The sequence below is a fragment of the Sebastes fasciatus genome, chromosome 6 (assembly GCF_043250625.1).
Source record: "Sebastes fasciatus isolate fSebFas1 chromosome 6, fSebFas1.pri, whole genome shotgun sequence".
Classification (NCBI taxonomy): Eukaryota; Metazoa; Chordata; class Actinopteri; order Perciformes; family Sebastidae; genus Sebastes; species Sebastes fasciatus.
Genome location: NC_133800.1, coordinates 32783815 through 32804545, shown reverse-complemented (window position 1 = coordinate 32804545; position 20731 = coordinate 32783815). Strand labels below are relative to the sequence as shown.

Below are 20731 nucleotides of genomic sequence, written 5' to 3'. Positions count from 1 at the left end.
GCCTGACAGTCAGAGAGGTTTATAAAACCTGACAAACTGACTTAAGATAACTTCCTGCATTTATTAGAATGTTTTTTCTTTTCGTGATCTGTTATTTCCCCCGTTAACTTTTATTAATGAAACTATTAAAGTCAGAGAGAAAAGCAGAGTCTGTCAGCAACAAACACCTTTTACATCATTTATCATCATTTCCATTCAGTCACATGAGGCTGATGATTCCTGAACGTCGGGTTTGATATGAGTTACATCATTTACATTTTCCCTGAAACATTCAGCCTAATTAATAATGTGTTCAAAAGACACCATAGTCTTATTCTGGGTTATTAAATAATGAACTCAATTTCAGAATATCAATAAATACTGACACTAATAATGAATAAATAATATAAAGATATTGTGCCAGTAGAAATGGAGAAAACACTACTGCTCTGCCACTGATAATAACTGAGAGTCTGTATTAGTATTAGTACAGTTCAGACACAAACAGCTGTTAAAGGCGACTGACAGCTGATCCAGCTGTGATCAGCTGCTGCTGTCAGAAACGAATGTTGCTTCAAGTGACGCTTCGGAGGAAACGACTTTCCAATACTCTTAAATCGTATTTTCTCGTTTCCTCTCTCCTTGCATGGTTTCCTTGCGTCTCTCCATGCTTCCCTGGTGGGAGGGACTAAGACGCAAGGAAAAGACGCAAGTGAGGGAAACAGGGATGCAATTAAGAGCTTTGGCATGCACCCGAGGAGGCGAAAAAACGACAAATGAGATGGACCTAAAGAGTCATCTAAATGCCGGGAGACGGGAGATTAAAAAAAAAAGATGCATTCATTGAAAATTAGGTGATGTTCATGTTTTTAATTCATTGTAAAGATTACATAGTTATGTTTAGAGTAACTAAACATGTGGATGTCAAGTTTTTCCACACAAAAACAAACATATATAGCCGACTCTATGTATAGAGAAAGTGAAACGAACACATCGAACATCATTCACTTTAACATTTCAAACTCACCAGATGCTCACAAGATGACACCAAAGTGAGGTATGTTCACATCCTGTTTACAAGTAAGTACATTTACTCACGCACTGTATTTAAATACAATTTTGATGTACTTTTATTTTACTTGAGTATTTCCATTTCATACTTGATACTTCTTCTCCACTGAGATACTTGTATACATTTATCTGACAGCTGGTGTTACTAGATACTCTAAAGAACAGTATAAAGTAGTTATAATGTGCTTGACCTCCACCAGCTGTGACATCTAAATGCTGTTTACGTGCTAAAGCATCAGTTATATTCCAATAAATAATATTATACTGTATATACAGCGGGTAAAATAAGTATTTAACACTTCACCATTTTCTCAGTAAATATATTTCCAAAGGTGCTATTGACATGAAATGTTCACCAGATGTTGGTAACAACCCAAATAAGCTATACATACAAAGAAACCAAAACAAATAAGTTCAGAAATTAAGTTATGTGTAATAATGTGAAATGACACAGGGAAAAAGTATTGAACACATGAAGAAAGGGAGGTGCAAAAAGGCATGGAAAGCCAAGACAACAGCTGAAATCTATCAGTAATTAGAAAGCAATCCGGCCCCTTGTCAGTGCAAATTAATATCAGCTGGTTCAGTCCCAACTGATGGCCTATAAAAAGGTATCTCATTACCAAGGTGTCACACAAGAAACATCTCATGATGGGTAAAAGCAAAGAGCGCTCTCAAGACCTTCGCAACCTTATTGTTGCAAATCATACTGATGGCATTGTTACAGACGCATTTCTTAACTTCTGAATGTTGCAGTGAGCACTGTTGGGGCCATAATCCGGTATGGAAGGAACATCATTTTACCATAATCTGGCCACGACCAGGTGCTCTTGCAAGATTCCTGACAGGGGAGTGAAAAGAATTATCAGAAGAGTTGTCCAAGAGCCAAGGACCACTTGTGGAGAGCTTCAGAAAGACCTGGAATTAGCAGGTACAATTGTTTCAAAGAAATCAATAAGTAATGCACTCAACCGCCAATACTTATTTTACCCGCTGTATATACTGTATACTTATAATAACATTCAAATTCAAAATTAATCCCACCAAGGAGCAATTAGTCACGAGCAGAAGTACACAGAGAAACACAGGCCAACAAACACACCAAGGAGCTAAAATGTGGAATAAAATCTATAAATAATATGTATATATAATGCAAAAAAAGAAACCTATGGAGCTCATTTTGAATGATAACTACAACGAGGTAAAAACATGACGGCGCTCTGATGGCAACAGAGATAATTCACTTCCTCATAGAGCTCTCTGAAAGGGGATCATTCTGCACCAAAAGTACTGTTAATTTAATACTTTAAGTGCATTTTGCTGATAATACTCTTTTTACTTTTAATTGAGTGAAATCTTGAATGTAAGACCATGCACCACTGCTTCCTGACTGATTTAGAGAAACTGAACTAAATGAACTAAAATAACTTCACTTATGTTTTATAGTTTGTTCACAGGCCGCAAAATAAATATGAAATGTCAGTTGTGTCGCTGCATCAGTCAGTGGAATACTTTGAAGTGAACTATACTGCAATATTTACCTGATTTGTATCAGACAAAAGAGATTTGATCTGCTAGTAAAGATGATTTTATATCACTTTCAATTCTTCTATCTACTTGTGAAGCTTTTTCTCTGAGACAAGGTGCTCACTTCCTGATGAAACTGTCACAAGAGACTGAGGGGTTGAACCAGACTATAAAAGAAAGGTTTGGTCAGAGTCGACATCTTCTCTCTCCAGTTCTCCTCTCACACAGGTGTCATTTTCCATCTGTTCACGATGCAGTTTTATGGAGCTCTGATCCTGCTTATGACTCTGTCTGCAGGTAAGAACATCTATCATGAGCTATTCATGTGACTTGGCTTATAATATAATAATGAAAATGATGGAACTATTTTTATTAACAGAGCAGTTCAGATCTTTCAAACAGAAAGGATTACACAACATCTGGATGTGTTGCGTAATCCTTTCTGTTTTATTTTGTTTTTGTTTTTTGTTGAGGAAATTCATATTTCGCAGCTTATTTGCATGTTTTTTGGGGGGTAAAAATGTGTAAAACAATGAGCATTGAAATATCCATGTGTGACACCATTCTGTCTTTCTCTACAGCATGTGCATTGAGATGCTACTCATGTCAAGGGGCAACCTGCACTGACAAGGTAACTTGTCCAAACATACCCCTTACCCCCTTTGACCGTTGTGCCACCACTGCTGTGAACGGTGAGTTGTTCTTCCACGTCTCATACAAACATTTCAAATCTGTCAATCTGAGTTGAGATATCGCTGTACTAAACGCCTGGTGGCTTTTATTGTAGTTGAGACTGAGGGTTTTTTTCTTCATGTCTTGCAGGTGTCATCGTTAAGTCCTGCATGAACAGTGATTTGTGTAATGGCTCCATAAAGTGCTGTAGCACAGACTTGTGCAACAGCGCCGTACCCACTGGTTCCAGTGTCCTCCTCCTGCTGGTGTCCTCAGCCATCATCACAGTCTTCCTCTGAGGCTCTGCAGCAGCTACAGCTTCACTATATCAGTCTCCTTTATTACCCAATTTGTAACTCTGGGAGAATAAACAAAATGTTGACATGTTAAATCTGTGAATGACTGCAGGTCAATATTTGTAATAAAAAAACACAATTTGATCGATCACTGAATTGTTGACTTCTTTAAGTTCTGCATTTCACATGACTGTTTACAGCAAAACAATAGCTTTGTTATGAAGCCTTAATTAGTGACAAAACAGGACATAAAATGTGATGAGCAAATCAATAAATGACATGGTTAGTTGTTGATCCTGAGGATTAATGAAGGAGATCAGCAGACCTTAAGATTTCCTGCTTTGATGCAAATTGTTATTTTTTACACGTATGTGTTAAAGTGTGAAACATTCAAAAGTTAACAAAGTTCTCCCTCCAGACAAAAATAAAATGTAGAAAATGTTCGGTGTGCTCAAATGTGTGTCAAATAACTTGTTTCTTTATGCACAAAATATTCTTTTATCTTTTTTTTTTTTAAAGACAAAATTAGGCTACACTTTATTTTAGAGGTGGAATAAAACAGAATAAGAAATGAGGAAATGTGGCGTGTCCTGTATATGGCAGCCGGATTATAAAACAGTCTTTATAGATGAATAAACTGAAGACAATCTACAAGCTGCTGGTTTACAAGCTAAAAGTACAGAGTTCATCTTTTTATTTAAAATTTAATTTGTTCACGGGAGCTTAAACAAAGATGAAACGAATCAGTGTAAAATAGAGCATATTGATGTGGTCATGTGAAAACTTCTGACTTTAGTTTTGGTGATATTCATGTTGTCAATTAATTGTAAGGATTACATCGTTATGTTTGGAGTAACTAAACATGTGGATGTCAAGTTTTTCCACACAGAAACATACAACAGGTTGCAACAACCATTTTGTTTTCTTTGGCAGTTTTCCTTCATAATTCAGGAAGTATTAACTGTTAACATTGAGAAACATTTCCATTTATTACTTCATTATTTCATTATTGCATCACAGTGGAAACCTCCACATAGATTTCACCACAAATTTCCCACAGTTAAATATTAGCCAATTAATTTATTCAGTGTTTTGACTGAATCCCTTTAAATGTATCAGACACTTCTCCCTCACAGCAATTAATCTAGTTGCTCTACATGTCAGCATCAAAAACATATGAGTGATATTATTCCAAACTGTATTGCTTTAGAAATGTTGATCTAACTTACCAGTTTAAGCCACTGAGTGTTGAACATTTTTGACGTGGGCGCAATCTTGTGGGCAAGAAGAGACAAGAACGCAAGAAAGTGACACAAAGACCTCAAGTTTACAGCGATTGTTTCATTTTTCAACAAACAAAACCCTTCAGAACAATGTGAAAGATACTCTAATCCCATAACAATTCCATACATAGTGACTTAAACATTTCAAAAACAGTGCTGACTCTAGCTTATATAGTAATAATTATTTCCAAGCAAGGCATTTAGATGACTTAAACCAGTGGTGTGCTTTTACTTTTTCATGCCAGAAATGCCCGTGTGAGAGCAGATGAACATGTATTCAGACGGCTGATCTTCATGTACTTTTGCGATGTCAGTGCTTGCAGAGCATCAAGCGTACGTCAATGTGTGTTTCATCACTCTGCCGGTTCTCTGTGCTAAAGATGGCATAGCTTAGTTCAGCTGATAAGGCAAATGAAGTCACAAGGCAGGCAGACATGGATGGCACGTTTTAACAAGGTCATCTTTGAGAACAATACCCGTTCAAGGCAAACCAGTAGCATTAGTTTAATAAATCTATTTGTGGATCAACAAAAATTCATTCTAATAAAATGTTTTTGTTTTGTTTTCACCCTGAGCTGTGAATTTATCTTGTACAACAGATGAAGATGAATAGATGTTGGCACTGGAATGACAGAATGGCACAACAGGTCACAGGAATGTAGACATACAAATATTTGTTGATCATCACCAAAATTTAAACCCCAGAGTCACGTCAGTTTACTGTATACATACACTCAAATCCTACAATCAAAAAGAAGTTAATAAATATAAAGACAAAGCGATTCACATGTCAGTGCAATGCTAATTAATTAACGCATGTTAGCTTAAACATAGGTAGTTGGGAGCTTTCTTTCCACAACACAGCAGTTGCCATGGTGACATAAGGTTTAGGCATGCCCTCTGAGCAAGGAGTGCATCGGTCCCACTCGGAGTGCATATTTATTGCCGGTTCAGTGCCCAAACCTGTCAAGCCACAATAAAGACACGTATTAAATCCCTTATCGCACAGTTATTTCATCTACCCTTCATCAGCCTGAAACCATTCCAGCCATACTTGCCAACCTTGAGACCTTAAAAAAAGGGAGGATTTCAAAACCAAACAAAAAACTGAGTTTAGAGACTTTGTTTCCTGCATTCTGGTGACTTTAAAAGAGTGAAAATAACTAAATAAAAAGTACACTGCTAGAGCATTTTTATGTTAAACTTTTCATTTTCCCTTTTACTCCCAGGAAAGAAAACAGAGTAATTCACCCCTCTGGTGTGAACTTGGCGTGTGAATCTCTAACATTTATTTTTGCTACTGCTTGAGTATTTCTTTCTCTTAGTTCTCCCTCCTTCTCTCACTCACTGAAGGTCCTTTCAGACACAACGCGACAACGTCACCACTACGCTCTGAAACCCGTTATTTCTAACAGCTTGCGCTGCGCCACGATGGCTTTTTGCTGCGTCGAGCAAAGCCCAACTTTGGGCACTGCATGCGGTGGTGAGCGCAGACTGCTCTGTCCCGCGGGAAACGACAGTTGGTGTAGCTCTATTGTCGTCCGGGTGGAAACAGCAGGGATTATACACTGTTCAGGTCCAGAAACAGGAAAGAAAGTGTGAAAATGTGCCATAAATTGGGAAAAAGTACGGGAGAACTGTGACCCCGGGAGGAAACCGGGGGAGGGAAATTAAAAAGCATGAGTCTCCCAAGAAAATTGGGAGGGTTGGCAAGTATGATTCCAGCTGTGGGCTGTGAAGAACATTTGTAATCTAGATGTCCGTTAGGTGGAAGACCGCTGTGACGATACAATCAGAGATCGGTTTTACTATCAGCTGTGGAAGGCACATGAGGATGAGGATCAGCTTAAGGATGGAGCAAGAGAATCAGAAGTGATCATTCTTTCTAATTCTTTGGGTGGACGGTTATAATCTGTAGGCAGGAGTCCAAAGAAAGAGGAGACATGAGGTTCATCTTTACCCAAAAAAATCACTCCCCTAGTGGTCATTTCCCTTTGAAAAACAAAACATCTCCTGCTATTTCTTGGCATGTGTGTGTGTGCTCACAAGAATGTATATGTGCATACAGTATGTGTGTGTGTGTGTGTGTGTGTGTGTGTGAGTAATGGGTCTTTAATGTCTTCAGTGAAACCATGTAAAGTAAGCGATCTCGTCCAGGTCCACAGGGTAGTCAGTGAGGTACATGGGGCCTTTATCGAAATGCTCCCCCTTGTAGCTTCTCCAGCGTCCTGCGGGCAGGTAGATGTCCCTCTCCTGCTTCCCCGGCTCCAACACCGGAGCCACCATCAGGTCGTCCCCGATCAGGAACTGGGAGTCGATCTTGTAGGCGGCCTCGTCGTCGTTGGCGAGCCACCAAAGGGGCCTTATGATTGGGTCGCCTGTATCGAGAACCTCGCCTGCCAGTTCGAGAACCCTCGGGGCCACCAGAGTCTCGTGGAGCCCGGTGAACTTCTGCGCTATCTGTACCACCTGCAGGTTAATGCACAAAGATCACAGTGTCAGATCACAGTGGAGCATAACAGACAGTGTAGCATGATGGCTGGCTAATTAGGACACTTCCTATTTGACTTCTGTTATCAAAACACGTTAAAGGGACAGTTTGTAAGATTTAAACAACATCTAGCGGTGAGGTTGCAAATTGAAACCTCTCCCGTGTGTCGAACATGTAGGACAACTACTACTAATCCTGCTAACAGACAAACAAACAAACAAACCAACGCCAGTGAAAGCATAACCTCCATCCTGGGCCTTCGGCCTTGGGGGAGGTAAATAAAGAAAGGATTGGGAGCGCCTTAGTAGCTGAGGTGGTTATGGCGAATGCCATTATATAACGGCAACGTCTGGCCTTTGGACCTTTGTTGCATGTCATACCCCTCTCTCCCCCCATTTCTACACTGTCTGCTGTCAAATAAAGGCCAAAATGCACAAAAACTAATCTTCAAAAGAGAGAGGATTCTACAGAGTTGTGAGTCTTAGATTAGCAGAAATCATCGTACAATTTGTGGACTCAACAACTGATTGAAAAGATGCACTTATCTTATACATCATAAAGGTTTACTCCCCGCTATTTATTACATTAATGCACAGAAAATAACAGAACAGGGGGAAAAAAACAAAAAACATTTATTTCTTGCCACTAACACAACAGTGTTTCACTTTGCTCACCTCGTTGTCATAGGCCCACGGTGGTATGGAGAACTGCATGGCAGGCATGAAGGCAGACAGCTCCAACCATCGGATGTACAGCTCTCTGTCCGGCAGAACACTTTTACCGTCTAAACCAGCTAAACATACAACACACGTGTCAGACTGTGTAGACTAAAACCATATCAAAGATCAACGTGTGTCTTTAAACCTGCAGTAGGCAGTATATATTTTTGGCATCATTGGGAAAAAATTCCATAATAACCTTTCAGCATATTGTAATTCAAGTGTTCTGAGAGATAACTAGACTTCTGCACCTCCTCATGGCTCTGTTTTCAGGCTTTAGAAAATCTAGCCCGTGACGAGAGACTTTGACCAATCACAGGTCATTTCATTGAGAGAGCGTTCCTATTGGCTGTGCTCCGGTCATGTGACCAGAACTTGGCGTTCCTTCACCAGATTTCACAATGAAGGCGGCGACACAAACTTCTAATTTTACAGCTAAACCGTGCACTACAAGATGATTCTGAAAACATCTGAGGAGAGAAATAGGCATTACAGTAACAGAATATTGATTCATATTTGATCAGCGCTGCCTAGTTTGACCGTTTGGTCGGGGTTCACGAGTGATTGACAGCCGGCTCTCATAGACGGCAGATGGAGAGCAGACCTCAGATCAGCTCTTACTGCTTGTTTTCCTCCGGTCTGTGAAATCTTGCAGATGCCGTTAGGAGCACCGGAGGACACAGAGGCACATGATTTTTTTCAGGTTACCTGTTTCATGTACTACTGTCACCATATAATGACCGTTTTATAAAAATAACTTTTTTGAAATCATATTTACCCCAATCTCACCTACTGCAGCTTTAAGAGAGCTGACTTTCTACTCATGTTGTGGAGAACGGTACCTGTGGTGCGGTTGGGGTACGCGTTCCCTCCGATCATATCAGGTAAGACAAACTGGTAGCCCAGAATGCTGATGGTCAGAACGGTGGGGATGATGGACTTGAGGCCGAGCTCGTAACCCCACACAGAGTCCCTGTCGATGATCCTGAAGAAGCAGGAGATATCCTGACTCTGGTAGCCCACCCTCAGCTCTGCACGCTCGCTGAACGGGATGGCCATCTCTGTGTAGCGGCGGGTGAAGGTGGACGGGTCAGCCAGCGGGACCAGGGTGCTGAACTGGCGCGGGAGGTAGCTCGTCTCACCTGCGTCGAACTTGAAAGACGTCACGTCATAGCGGGTTTTGATCATATGCAGGTGTGAGGAATACCACTCACGGGCGTCTGGGTTGGTGAAGTCCAAGATCCCTCCGATGCCGTTCCACCAACGGACCAGAGCAGGCAGCTCGCCGCTCGGCTCCCGAACGAACAGTCCCTTCTCCACGGCGACGCCAAAATTAATGGAGTCATAGTTGATGAAAGGATGTGTCCAGAGCGACACCTGAAACCCGTCCTCTCTGAGTTTGTCAAACATGCCGCTAGCGTTGGGGAACTTCTGCGGGTCAAAGTCAAACTCTCCGTAGTCGGCGGTGTAGCGGTCGTCCAGCTCCAGGTGGGAGCAGGTGAAGCCGTGCTGGGTGATGTCAGCGGCGTAGCGCAGCAGCTTCTCCTGAGTAATGGCCGTCTTGTGGAGAGCCCATGTGGACCACAACGGCTGTTTGAACACTTCAGGAGACGGGACCTTGATAGGCTTCGGGAAATACCGACGCACCTGAACACAACACAGAGCAGAGACTTACTACAGGTCAACAGTTATTGATTTTTCAGTGAAAAAGTTATTCACTTTCTAGCCAAGAGTTAGATGAGAAGAGAAACCACTCTCATATGTGTCCATTCAATTTTAAAAGGACCAGTGTGTATCATTTCCCCAGTATGTCTCTACTCACCATATATTTGTGAATAGAGGTGACGTCCGAGCCCACACACACTCTATAGCTGAGTTCAGGTAAGGCCTGCTGACCCTCTGGTGGTCTGAAGGGAGAGTCCTGGTATCGGGCCTGGAACCTGAGTGTCCTGTCCTTCTCGGACCAGCCCAAATGGAAAGGTACCGAGTCGTTGATCTTGATGGCAGTCGCATTCGAGGACAGCCAATAGCGTTCCAGAATTCCCCCGAAAGCGTTGCGATTGGAGTAGACGTCGCTGGTGATGAAAGGCTGCGGCTCCTCCTCGCCCTGCATCCTGATAGGCCAGTACTGGGTCGCTGTCTCGGCCCCTCCGTACCAGTGAGAGTCGTTATAGGCCATGGCGTGCTCCACCGAGCGCTTACTCTGCAGCTCCTCCCAGCGAACGCGGTAACACATCACCGTGTCCCTTGGCCGAACCGTCTGGATGAAGAAGTTGAGCTTGCCAGAATCGGACTGAGTGCAGCTCAGAGTATTTCCCTCCTTTGAGCAGGAGTCCAGATTCAGAGTGCCAGACCTGGGACAGAGGGGGAGAAAGTATACATGAACTTGTTAAGCACAGAACTACTAATAGTCCACGAGCCAGGGGGTTGGTCCGGCCAGTTTGGAGGGACCATGTGTCATAAAGGTCTATGTCGCTAGTGTTGGAAAATGCATGACAGCATTGCAGCAATGGAAGCTTTCTATGTACTATCACTCCCTTTTCCATCCCTCCATCATTACAATTTTCCCATGTTTTTTTGTCATTTTACACATAGATACTAGGCTGGGACGATACACCTATCTCCTGATTCGATACTATCACAATACTTATTGTGATTGTTAACTTTTTTAACACTAGACCATGGGAAAAAGCTGAATCATACACTTCTAGGGACCTCTACTTTGGACGATATCTAAATTAATACAGTAAAAATGTTTGATTTTCAGCATGTATGTAATCAGAAATGTCCTGAAGTCAAATATATCAGGATCATTGTCAGGAATTATTTATTAACATTTTCCAGCAACCTAAAAATCATAGAATAAAGACATTTCTCTCACAAATTAGTGGTATTTTCTTTTTAATTTATAAGGGACATGTAATGTTTTATACTTCTGGTGAATATAATCCAATCAATCTTATTTCCATATATGTATTATTGTATGTGTATATATATATATATATATATATATACAGTTCCCTTTATTAACACCTTCTTTTGAAAACTGGACGAAAACCTAGCTCTGCTTTTCCTGGCATGTGTGAAACCCAAAGTGTTTGCTCTGCCGTTTTCTGCTTTTTCATTGCGGCCAGCTGCGGTTTGTTTTGGTTGACGGATACGGAACAGACATGACATCACGTTACTCAGTCTACAACAATAAAAGCGGTGACTTCCTTCTACCTCCACATAGACTGAAATGAAGCAAATATATCGATTATCGACATTTCAAAATCATTTCAAAATCGTAAAAAAAAACAAAAAAACTAATAGATACAAAATAAAATAATACAGAATATCCTGAAGTCATATATCATTGAAAAACTTAGACTATAATCTATCCAGAAGTCAAATTACCATGACAAGGTCAAGAGAATTTGACCTTTGACCTCCAATGGGGCAAATTCCAAATGCCACTGCAAATGCCTTTATAACTAGCTTCATATTGATCTGATGTGATGGATAGTTCCAGCATAAAGAGCACAAAAAAAGAGCTTTAAAATGATATATTACATGAATAACAACAATAACAACATCTCTTATCAGAATAAACGTAACTTTGTGTATCTGATAGAATGTTATTGGAGCAGTTTGTAAATGTCTTTCTTTGCAGCAGAAACACAAAATAATACAAAAACTCAAAAAAAAAATCCTAAGAATTGAATTCTCTACCAGGTTTATCCTTTATTTTATATTTTTCCACTCTTAACCCGCTGTCAACATAAACATGTTACTACAGATGATCCTGTACGCTCCATTCTATTACTCTATTTCTCTGCAAGTGCAGGGCCTTTTTCCTATCGACGTGAGCTCGGCTGATAAAGGACACCACTAAATCGGTCTCCCCTCAGGGTGTAATCATGAGTCTGTCTCGTGTGGCTTTCCATTATCCAGCCACACATTTTCAGAGAGGCAGCCTTTTTAGTACCGCCCGGCACACAAAGAGGAACAACTGTGCCGAGGCCAAAAAAAAAGTGCTATATATGTTACAGGGATTCTTGTTAGCCAAGATTTGCTGGCTGTTAGTTTCACAAGAGAAGTGTTTATCACGGGAGTGCACTGGGTTGCATTACAACGCATATGAATGTTCCCATTTTTTTTAGTCATTCTGAGTTTCGATGCTCTGAAATGGCCTCGGGGTCAGCAGGAGGATAATGCTTATCACATACATATTACACCAGTAGACACTACAGGTGAATAGGCTAAATCATTTTAACTAATAGATATCACCATTAAACTTGCCCAGATGATTACATACTTTAAGACAATTTTGTTTTGTATTCCAAGTTTTCTGAAATTACACGTTTAAATATGCAAATGAGGCATTATCTTACGAAATATTAACTTTCCAGAACAGAAATCTGAACATTGGATAAAGCCGGGTTAAAAATTCTTGTTTCATTTTGTTGACATATTAGAGTCAAATGTTTTTACAGAGGGAATATCTCTTTTTATCACTTCATTAATCAGAAAATACTGTCAACAGCCATAAGAAAAAATCAATTTGCAACATGTTTTTAGGAATAAAATATTGTATAAATCAGGCTATGGCTGATATATGAACAAACCTCTCTGTAAAAAACTTCAGAATATAGATAGGAATGAAACTGGAAAGTTTGGTGGGTGTAAGTGCTGCGGAAGTGGAGATTTCAGGCTCAGAGTCTGAGAGAAGACTAACTAACTTTGAGAAAATGGCCTTTAAAGATATGGATTGTAAAATTCCTTACATTTTGCAGACACTACAGGTGAATAGGGTAGAAATTTTAACTAATATATATCACCATGAAACTTCTCCAGTAGCTTATTTACATTAAGAAAATTATTTTTTGTATTACATGTTTTCTGAAACTGTATGTTAAATATGTAAATGAGACATTATCTAATGTAAACTTTTGGTGAATTTAGGATAAATCTGCAGATGTAAATAGACAAATTGTCATAGAATAACTACCTAAATGTGTATTTTGAATGTTTTCTTTCCACTAGTCTGAAAGAAGACCTGTTATACAAGCAAAATAGCCCCAAATCTCAACATTGCCCGGTACATTTTGCCTGTAGTGTCTCGCCTTAATAATAAAGATAAAATTATTTTTTTAATTGACGTAAAATTATTCTGCAAATATTTTAATAATCAATTAATTACTTGAGTCACTTTACCAGCAAAAAATGCCAACTATTCTCTGGTACCAGCTTCTTCAATCTGAGTATTTTCTGCTTTTATCTGTTTTATTTTATTGTGGATTAAATATCTTTGGGTTTCGGGCTGCTGGCTGGACAAACTGAGCAATCTGAATATGTCACCTTGGTCTCTGGAAGATTGTGAAGGGGATTTGTCATCATTTGTTTGTGACATTTTATAGACAAAAAGATGAATGAGGACAATAACAATCAGATTAATGTATAATGAAAACAGTGAACCCACCTGAAGGTCATACTGAAGATGAGAGCCCCCGCCTGGTTATGAATAATAAAACCGTCTTTGTTGAGGTCCAGCAGCTCAGCCTTCAGCAGCTGGGCTTTACGGAGGGACGCGGAGTAGTAGCACCAGGCCACCACGGCAGCCAGCACCAGCACACAGCCCAACATGCCCGCTATCACCAGGGGCCGGCCCTCGTGAGCCAGTTTCTTCTTCAGCGGGGAACTGCCGGATCCTCCGGACATCTGCTGCTCCCCGGGAGCCACCGGCACGATCTGATACATGCTGAAGACTTAAAGGCAGTGAGGTGTGTAGGGAGGGAAGCAGCTTTGGAGGAGGAGGTACGGACAGCTGTAGTTAACTTGAATGGATGATATCCTCTTCACAGCGGCAGAAGTGGAGATGAAGGAAAGCCTGATGTCTACCTGTCGACCTTCAACAAAGTCTCCATTTCTGAATGAGGGTTGATTTGTCCAAACCTGCGAGACAGACAGAGCCAGACAGAGATCAACATTCAAGCCACCAGAGATATCATATTAAAGCTGTAACGATAAGTTGTCCACTATTAAATTAATTGCCAACTATTTTTGATTAATCAGTTTGAGTCATTTTTTAAGAAAAAAAGTCATAATTCTCTGATTCCAGCTTCTTAAATGTGAATATTTTCTGGTTTCTTTACTCCTCTATATGACAGTAAACTGAATATCTTTGAGTTGTGGACAAAACAAGATGTCATCTTGGGCTTTGGGAAACACTGAACAACGTTTTAGAGAATACATAAATAAACTGTGGATATAAAGCGTCATAATCCTATTATTTACAGAATAAGAGATAAGATAATCCTTTAGTAGTCCCACAGCGGGGAAATTTGCAGGATTACAGCAGCAAAGGGGGGACAGTGCAAACAACGAGAGGCATCAGTAAAAAAATAAAATAAATAAGATCTAATAAATAAGCAAGTAAACAATAAAGATATAGTCAGTAAGAGAACAGTAAAAAACTAAATATAAAAATAGACTGAATGGGTGGTTACCCATTATTGCACATATGAATATGAAATGTTGATATTTCACATGAACGAGTGAACCAGTAAAGAAAGCAGCGAGTTTAGTTTAGTGCACAGATAAGTAAAAAAGTTATTAAACTGGAAGAAAGTACAAAAAAAAAAAACTAAGTGAAATTAATAAATTAAAGGAGAAAAATCTCAACGGTGAGCTGGAGCTGCTGGAGCTGCTGGAGCTGCTGGAGCTGCTGGAGCTGCTGGAGCTGCTGGAGCTGCTGGAGCTGCTGTAACAGGCTGCCACTCGTGCGGCGCCGGACGTGAAAGTGTTTAATTCAAAATAAATAATCAGAGCATACAAAACCAGTGTTGATCTCTTGTTACTCCCAACGCAGAAGGTGTTTACTTGACAATCCAGTTGTCATCACCACTGACAGTCTCCAGGAACTACAGTTATAAATAGCTTTGGAGCTCTTCACATGACATGCTCGCAGATTCCTAAGATTCTCTAAAAACAATGTATTGCACAATGAGTCTGTAAGAGAGAGTTCATTTAGTAAGATAATTACATTTCCCCATAGTGCTGCTACATGCCTCACCACCACACTAGCGTATTCTATGTGTTAGTCTCTCCAACAAAGCTGCTATGTTACTGCGTCTGTAGGTGTCCTGCTGCATATATAATAGTTCAGCAGCAGCAGCAGCAGCAGCAGTGTCCAAGCAGAGAGAGAGAGAGAGCACAGAAGCTTTAATCTGGTAAATGGTAGGTAGATAGGCTCTGTAGCCACATTGGCACTGATGGTAACAGAACCATGACACCATAAAAAACAGGCTATGATCACAGAGAGTTACAGACACCATGTCAGCATGGTTACATTTAACTCTGCAGGTAAGAACGCCCTGCACACACAAGCAGGTAAATAATATTTAAGACTATAGAAGCTCTCAAATAACGGCACTGCAGCACGCCGTATGTTTTCAGATGGAGCACACAGGCCAATCATCCACAACAGAACCGTATTTAAACGTCCCAACAGGTATCATTATGCTCCAGCTCAACGCTCTCATTTTATTCTGATGAAGTGTTCGTGGCAATGCAGCAGGGAGGAAGGGAAACCCTGCAAAAACTGGGTTCCTTCACAGACAGACTGCTGCAGGACTCATCTTCCTCTTAAAGACAGCTTAGCCTCTGTTAGAATATTAGAATATCTGCATTTACAATTACCAACAAAACTGCACCATAACGACACACATGAGTATTGTGATATTATGTTTTGCGATACTGTATCGATTCTCCAAAACACAGTATTGATTTTTAATTAAACTCTTAGAAAATCCAACGGACCGGGTATTCTGTCTTTCAGAGGATGTAGCGGGCTCAGTTTTGAAGTTAGAGTGAAGATACTGGCATCATATGCAACTAGAAAACTAGAAAACCTAAGGATTCCATTGTCACCAACCATGTCATACTGGAAAGGAGGCTAAATAACGCTCCAAATTTACACTCAATTTTGGTGAGGAAAAACTGGCATGGCCATTTTCAAAGGGGTCCCTTGACCTCTGACCTCAAGATATGTGAATGTAAATGGGTTCTATGGGTACCCACGAGTCTCCCCTTTACAAACATGCCCACTTTATGATAATCACATGCAATTTTGGGCATTGGGGTTTCTAAACAGTCTTGGTAGTGCATAAATTGGGTATGACTGTAAAGCTGAGACTCTTGTGGATCCAATGAGTCCAGTTGTATTCATGTGTAATGATGTTAGTCCCCATAGTAGCCACTTAACATAGTGACTTTTTAATTTACTAAGAATTCATTGAATCAACTCAACTTGGTTTATTGTGTTAAAAAAAATAATAATTAACTTGATGGCCCAAACAATTCCATCAGACATTGTGTTTAATTTTCAAGTCCTAAATATTAGCACTAACTGCTCTGTAAGGAAACTGAATTATTTTTTCAATCATTACTGCACACGTTGTGTTTTATCATGCATGAGTAATAAGCTATTCTTTTGTTGGGATGTTAGGGGTAGTGTATGTTATATAATAGCCGCCTCACTGTGACCAGAAATCATTTTAAATTTGCTGCTTATGGGGGCCAAATGTGTGCAATGCAAAGTGTTTACTGTTTTGATATACAGCAGCAAATATATCCATTCTGAGGCCTGTACTACGAAGCAGGATTTGCGGTTATCGAGGTAACTTCAGGGTTAACTCTGGGTTTTCCGTACTACGAAGCTGGTTTACTACTATCGAGGTAGATCTCCATGGTAACTTATGCTGAACGGCTAACCTGCTCCGGAGCAGGTTATGTTCCAGATAAGAGATCAACTCCTATGAAATCACCTCCTACTGACCAATCGGAGCTCAGTGCGGGATTTTATGATAATATTACACACATATGAAGAAGTTACAGTCATAATCCAGACTAAAATCAACACAGTTTAAACTGACAAATACAGGAAGGACAGCTGGCTGTATGCTGGGGGTGTTTACCGCTTTGAGTTTTTACATTTATTTATTTTTACTTCCTCTTGAGTCCGTTTCACACCGTCACAGAGGGGGGAAGCAGGTGAAAGGATGTTTAAATAGTCAAAAACGCCATCTGCAACTCATAGGGTAACGAGTACTCCATTCATTTATTATTCTCGTAAATGCTATTTATATTTAGACAAGTATACTTTACTTTTGAGTGTTCCGTAAAATTAATAAATCTGTTAATTTACGGATTCACACATCTGGAGTTTTTCCTTTTTCCAGCTGTTCTTCCTGCATTTAGTAGCTTCAACTGTGTTACTGTTAGTCTGGATTAAGTGTTTAATTTCTTCGTATTTGTCTAATATAGTTTGCTCTTCCTTTGTTAAATGTTCCGCTCTGTCTGTCAGTCAGTAGTCTTGTTCATGTCTGTGATTGGTCAGATGCTGCAAACACCTCCTCGCGCTCATAACCAGACAGAGAAGGTTTGACTTACCGAGTTGATAACCAGCTTCGTAGTACAGTTTATCGAGATCTCGTTTGTTAGGTTAAGTGAAGCCAGATAAGGAGAACATACCCAGGGTATGTTGAACTCGCTTCGTAGTACAGCTCTGGTCAATCTGGTGAAGTACAATAAGCTGCACTCTGTGGGTTATTTTTTTTTATTTATTTGTTTGCATAATAAAACAAAGCGGGCAGAAAAACAACAACAAAAGAGAATAAATTGTGCAGGTGAGATTAAAAAAACACACCAAGGGGCTTATAGAAGTAATGTCACCTCAATAAACATTATATGCAAATACAAAAGTCCTAAAAATATAAATAAACAAGCAAACATAAAATCCCCAAAAAATGTAATTAAAAGGTCCCATATTGTAAAAAGTGCGATTTTCAGGTCTTTTATATTATAAAGAAGGTTTAAGTGCTTTATAAATACCGTTAAAGTATCAAAACGCTTATTATACGGAGAAATACACACAGCCCGTATTTAGAAATTGTGCGTTTGAAACAAGCTGTCAGGATTTCTGTCGATTTGTGATGTCACGAATATACAATATTTAGACCATTACACGGTAAATAAACTGGGAAACATTTAGAATGTTTACGTTTAAAACCGTGTCATGGTCTAAATATTGTATATTTGTTACATCACAAATGGACAGAAATCCTGACGGCTTGTTTCAAACGCACAATTTCTGAATACGGGCTGTGTGTATTTCTCTGTATATTGAGCGTTTTGATAGCTTAACAGTATTTATATAGCACTTAAACCTGCTTTATAATATAAAAGACATGAAAATTTCACGTTTTACAATATGGGACCTTTAAAGCATGTCAACATGTTCTTGTAGAAACACAAAATACAAGTATGAACCTGAAAATGAGCATGATATTGGATCTTTAAGCAACATAAATCAAGCAGAAACATAAAATAAATAAAATATATGTATGTATGATATGTATGATCATAAACACAAACACACTAGTCCTCCATAGTGACTGCTCATTGTTTGTGTTCACATTAGTTGAAGCTAAATACCTAATATATTACACTGAAGATCACTTTGCTGTAATGATAGTCACACACAGCACCTCCAGATGCATATTTTATATAATTTTCCACAAGGGTACAACAGTGTTAAGGGGACATAACTAACTGATCATGCATATCCAATGAGCCAGTGTCTGATCAATAACCCCTGAAGCACCTCGTCGACACGACTCTCAACGCTGCGTTCCAGTGACTCTGTACCTGGTTGTACCAGTTGTCACGGATTGGGCTTTAAAACGGTCGTGTTCGCAGTTAAACGCTCTGTTGGCCGTGTCAATATCACACAAGAAAGTTGGATAATACATTAAAAATGTCATTTTATAGCGCTGTAGTCATAAAACACAGTTATCTTACCTCCGCAGCTGACTCTCTCTGGGGTCAATGTGTACAGCTGTGAGCGCAGTAGTCTACTGCGCAGGCGCACAGCGGTTTGAAGTTCTATAGTCCCGCCCACCAACCAACCAATGATTGGTTGATTTCATCTGTCACTCATCATCCAAGGGGCTTCTGGGAAATGTAGTGTGAGAGTAAGATGGTCTTTAAAATGACTTACAAAAAGAGTCTACAAGAGTTTACAGTTTATCCTGTCAACAAACTGATATTTACAGAGCCCCCCTACACCCTAGGTCAGGGGTCAGCAACCTTTACTATCAAAAGAGCCATTTTAGGCAAAATAAATAAATACATTCTGTCTGGAGCCGCAAAACATTTGATCATTGTGATGAAGGTAACACAGTTTATAGTCTAAGCATATAGTATATAAGTCTAATGCAGTGAGGGCCAAAGAGCTAATGTACTACGGAGTATTAGGGCCACATTGAGGGAAAAAAAATCTGAGATTTATAGAATAAAGTCGTTATATTACGAGAAAAGAGTCATAACTTTACGAGAAAAAAAGTCGTAATATCACGAGAATAAAGTCATAATATTATGAGAATAAAGTCATAATATTATGAGAACAAAGTCAAAGTTTTACGAGAAAAAAAGTCGTAGTATCACGAGAATAATGTCATAATATTACGAGAATAAAGTCATAATGTTACGAGAATAAAGTCATAATATTACGAGAATTAAAGTCGTAGTATTATAAAGTAGTAATTTTACGTGTTATTTTCTTTTTTTCTCTTAAACTTCTGAAATTATTCTCATAATATTACAACTTTTTTCTCGTAAAGTTATGACTTTATTCTCGTAATATTACGACTTTTTCTCTCATAATAATACAACTTTTTTCTCGTAAAGTTATGACTTTATTCTCGTAATATTACGACTTTTTTTCTTGTAAAGCTTTGACTTTATTCTCGTAATATTACGACTTTTTTTCTTGTAAAGCTTTGACTTTATTCTCGTAATATTACGACTTTTTTTCTTGTAAAGTTATGACTTTATTCTCGTAATATTACGACTTTTTTTCTTGTAAAGCTTTGACTTTATTCTCGTAATATTACGACTTTTTTCTTGTAAAGTTATGACTTTATTCTCGTAATATTATGACTTTATTCTCGTAAAGTTATGACTTGATTCTCGTAATATTACGACTTTTTTCTCGTAAAGTTATGACTTTATTCTTGTAATATTACAAAAAAATTTCTTGTAAAGTTATGACTTTATTCTTGTAATATTACAACTTTATTCTCGTAAAGTTATGACTTTTTTCTCGTAATATTACAACTTTATTCTCGTAAAGTTATGACTTTATTCTCATAATATTACAACTTTTTTTCTCGTAATATAACGACTTTATTCAGTAAATCTCTGATGTTTTTTTCCCTCAATGTGACCCTAATACTCAGTAGTACATTGTCTCTTTGGCCCTCACTGCATTAGACTTATATACTATATACTTAGACTATAAACTGTGTTACCTTCATCACAATGATAAAATGTTTTGTGGCTCCAGACAGATTTGTATTTTTTTTTTTGTTGCCTAAAATGGCTCTTTTGATAGTAAAGGTTGCTCAATAACCTCAGTATTATACAGTGTAGTACCACCAAAGTTACTTCACACGTCAATTATCTCCTCATAGTTGTATTACAACATTTAGTTTAGAAAAAAATATTATATTACATAATTCTTTTGAATTTTTAATGGGAAAAATATTCAATAACTTCAGTATTATACAGTGTAGTACCACCACAGTTACTTCACACATCAATGATCTCCTCATAGTTGTACTACAACACTTAGTTTGGAAAAGTATGCTT

General features: G+C 39.0%; 1 protein-coding gene across 1 annotated transcript; it reads right to left on the bottom strand.

Moving 5' to 3' along the window:
• Positions 1-4515: 4515 nt before the first annotated feature.
• LOC141769864 (myogenesis-regulating glycosidase-like) lies at positions 4516-19007 on the bottom strand. The gene is made up of 6 exons (XM_074639351.1): positions 18881-19007; positions 13500-13972; positions 9861-10392; positions 8881-9685; positions 7994-8112; positions 4516-7297 (listed from the first exon to the last, which is right to left on the bottom strand). The coding sequence occupies exons 2-6, from the start codon at positions 13775-13777 to the stop codon at positions 6950-6952; spliced, it is 2082 nt and encodes a 693-aa protein (XP_074495452.1). The 5' UTR covers positions 13778-13972; positions 18881-19007; the 3' UTR covers positions 4516-6949.
• Between the last annotated feature and the right edge of the window lie 1724 nt (positions 19008-20731).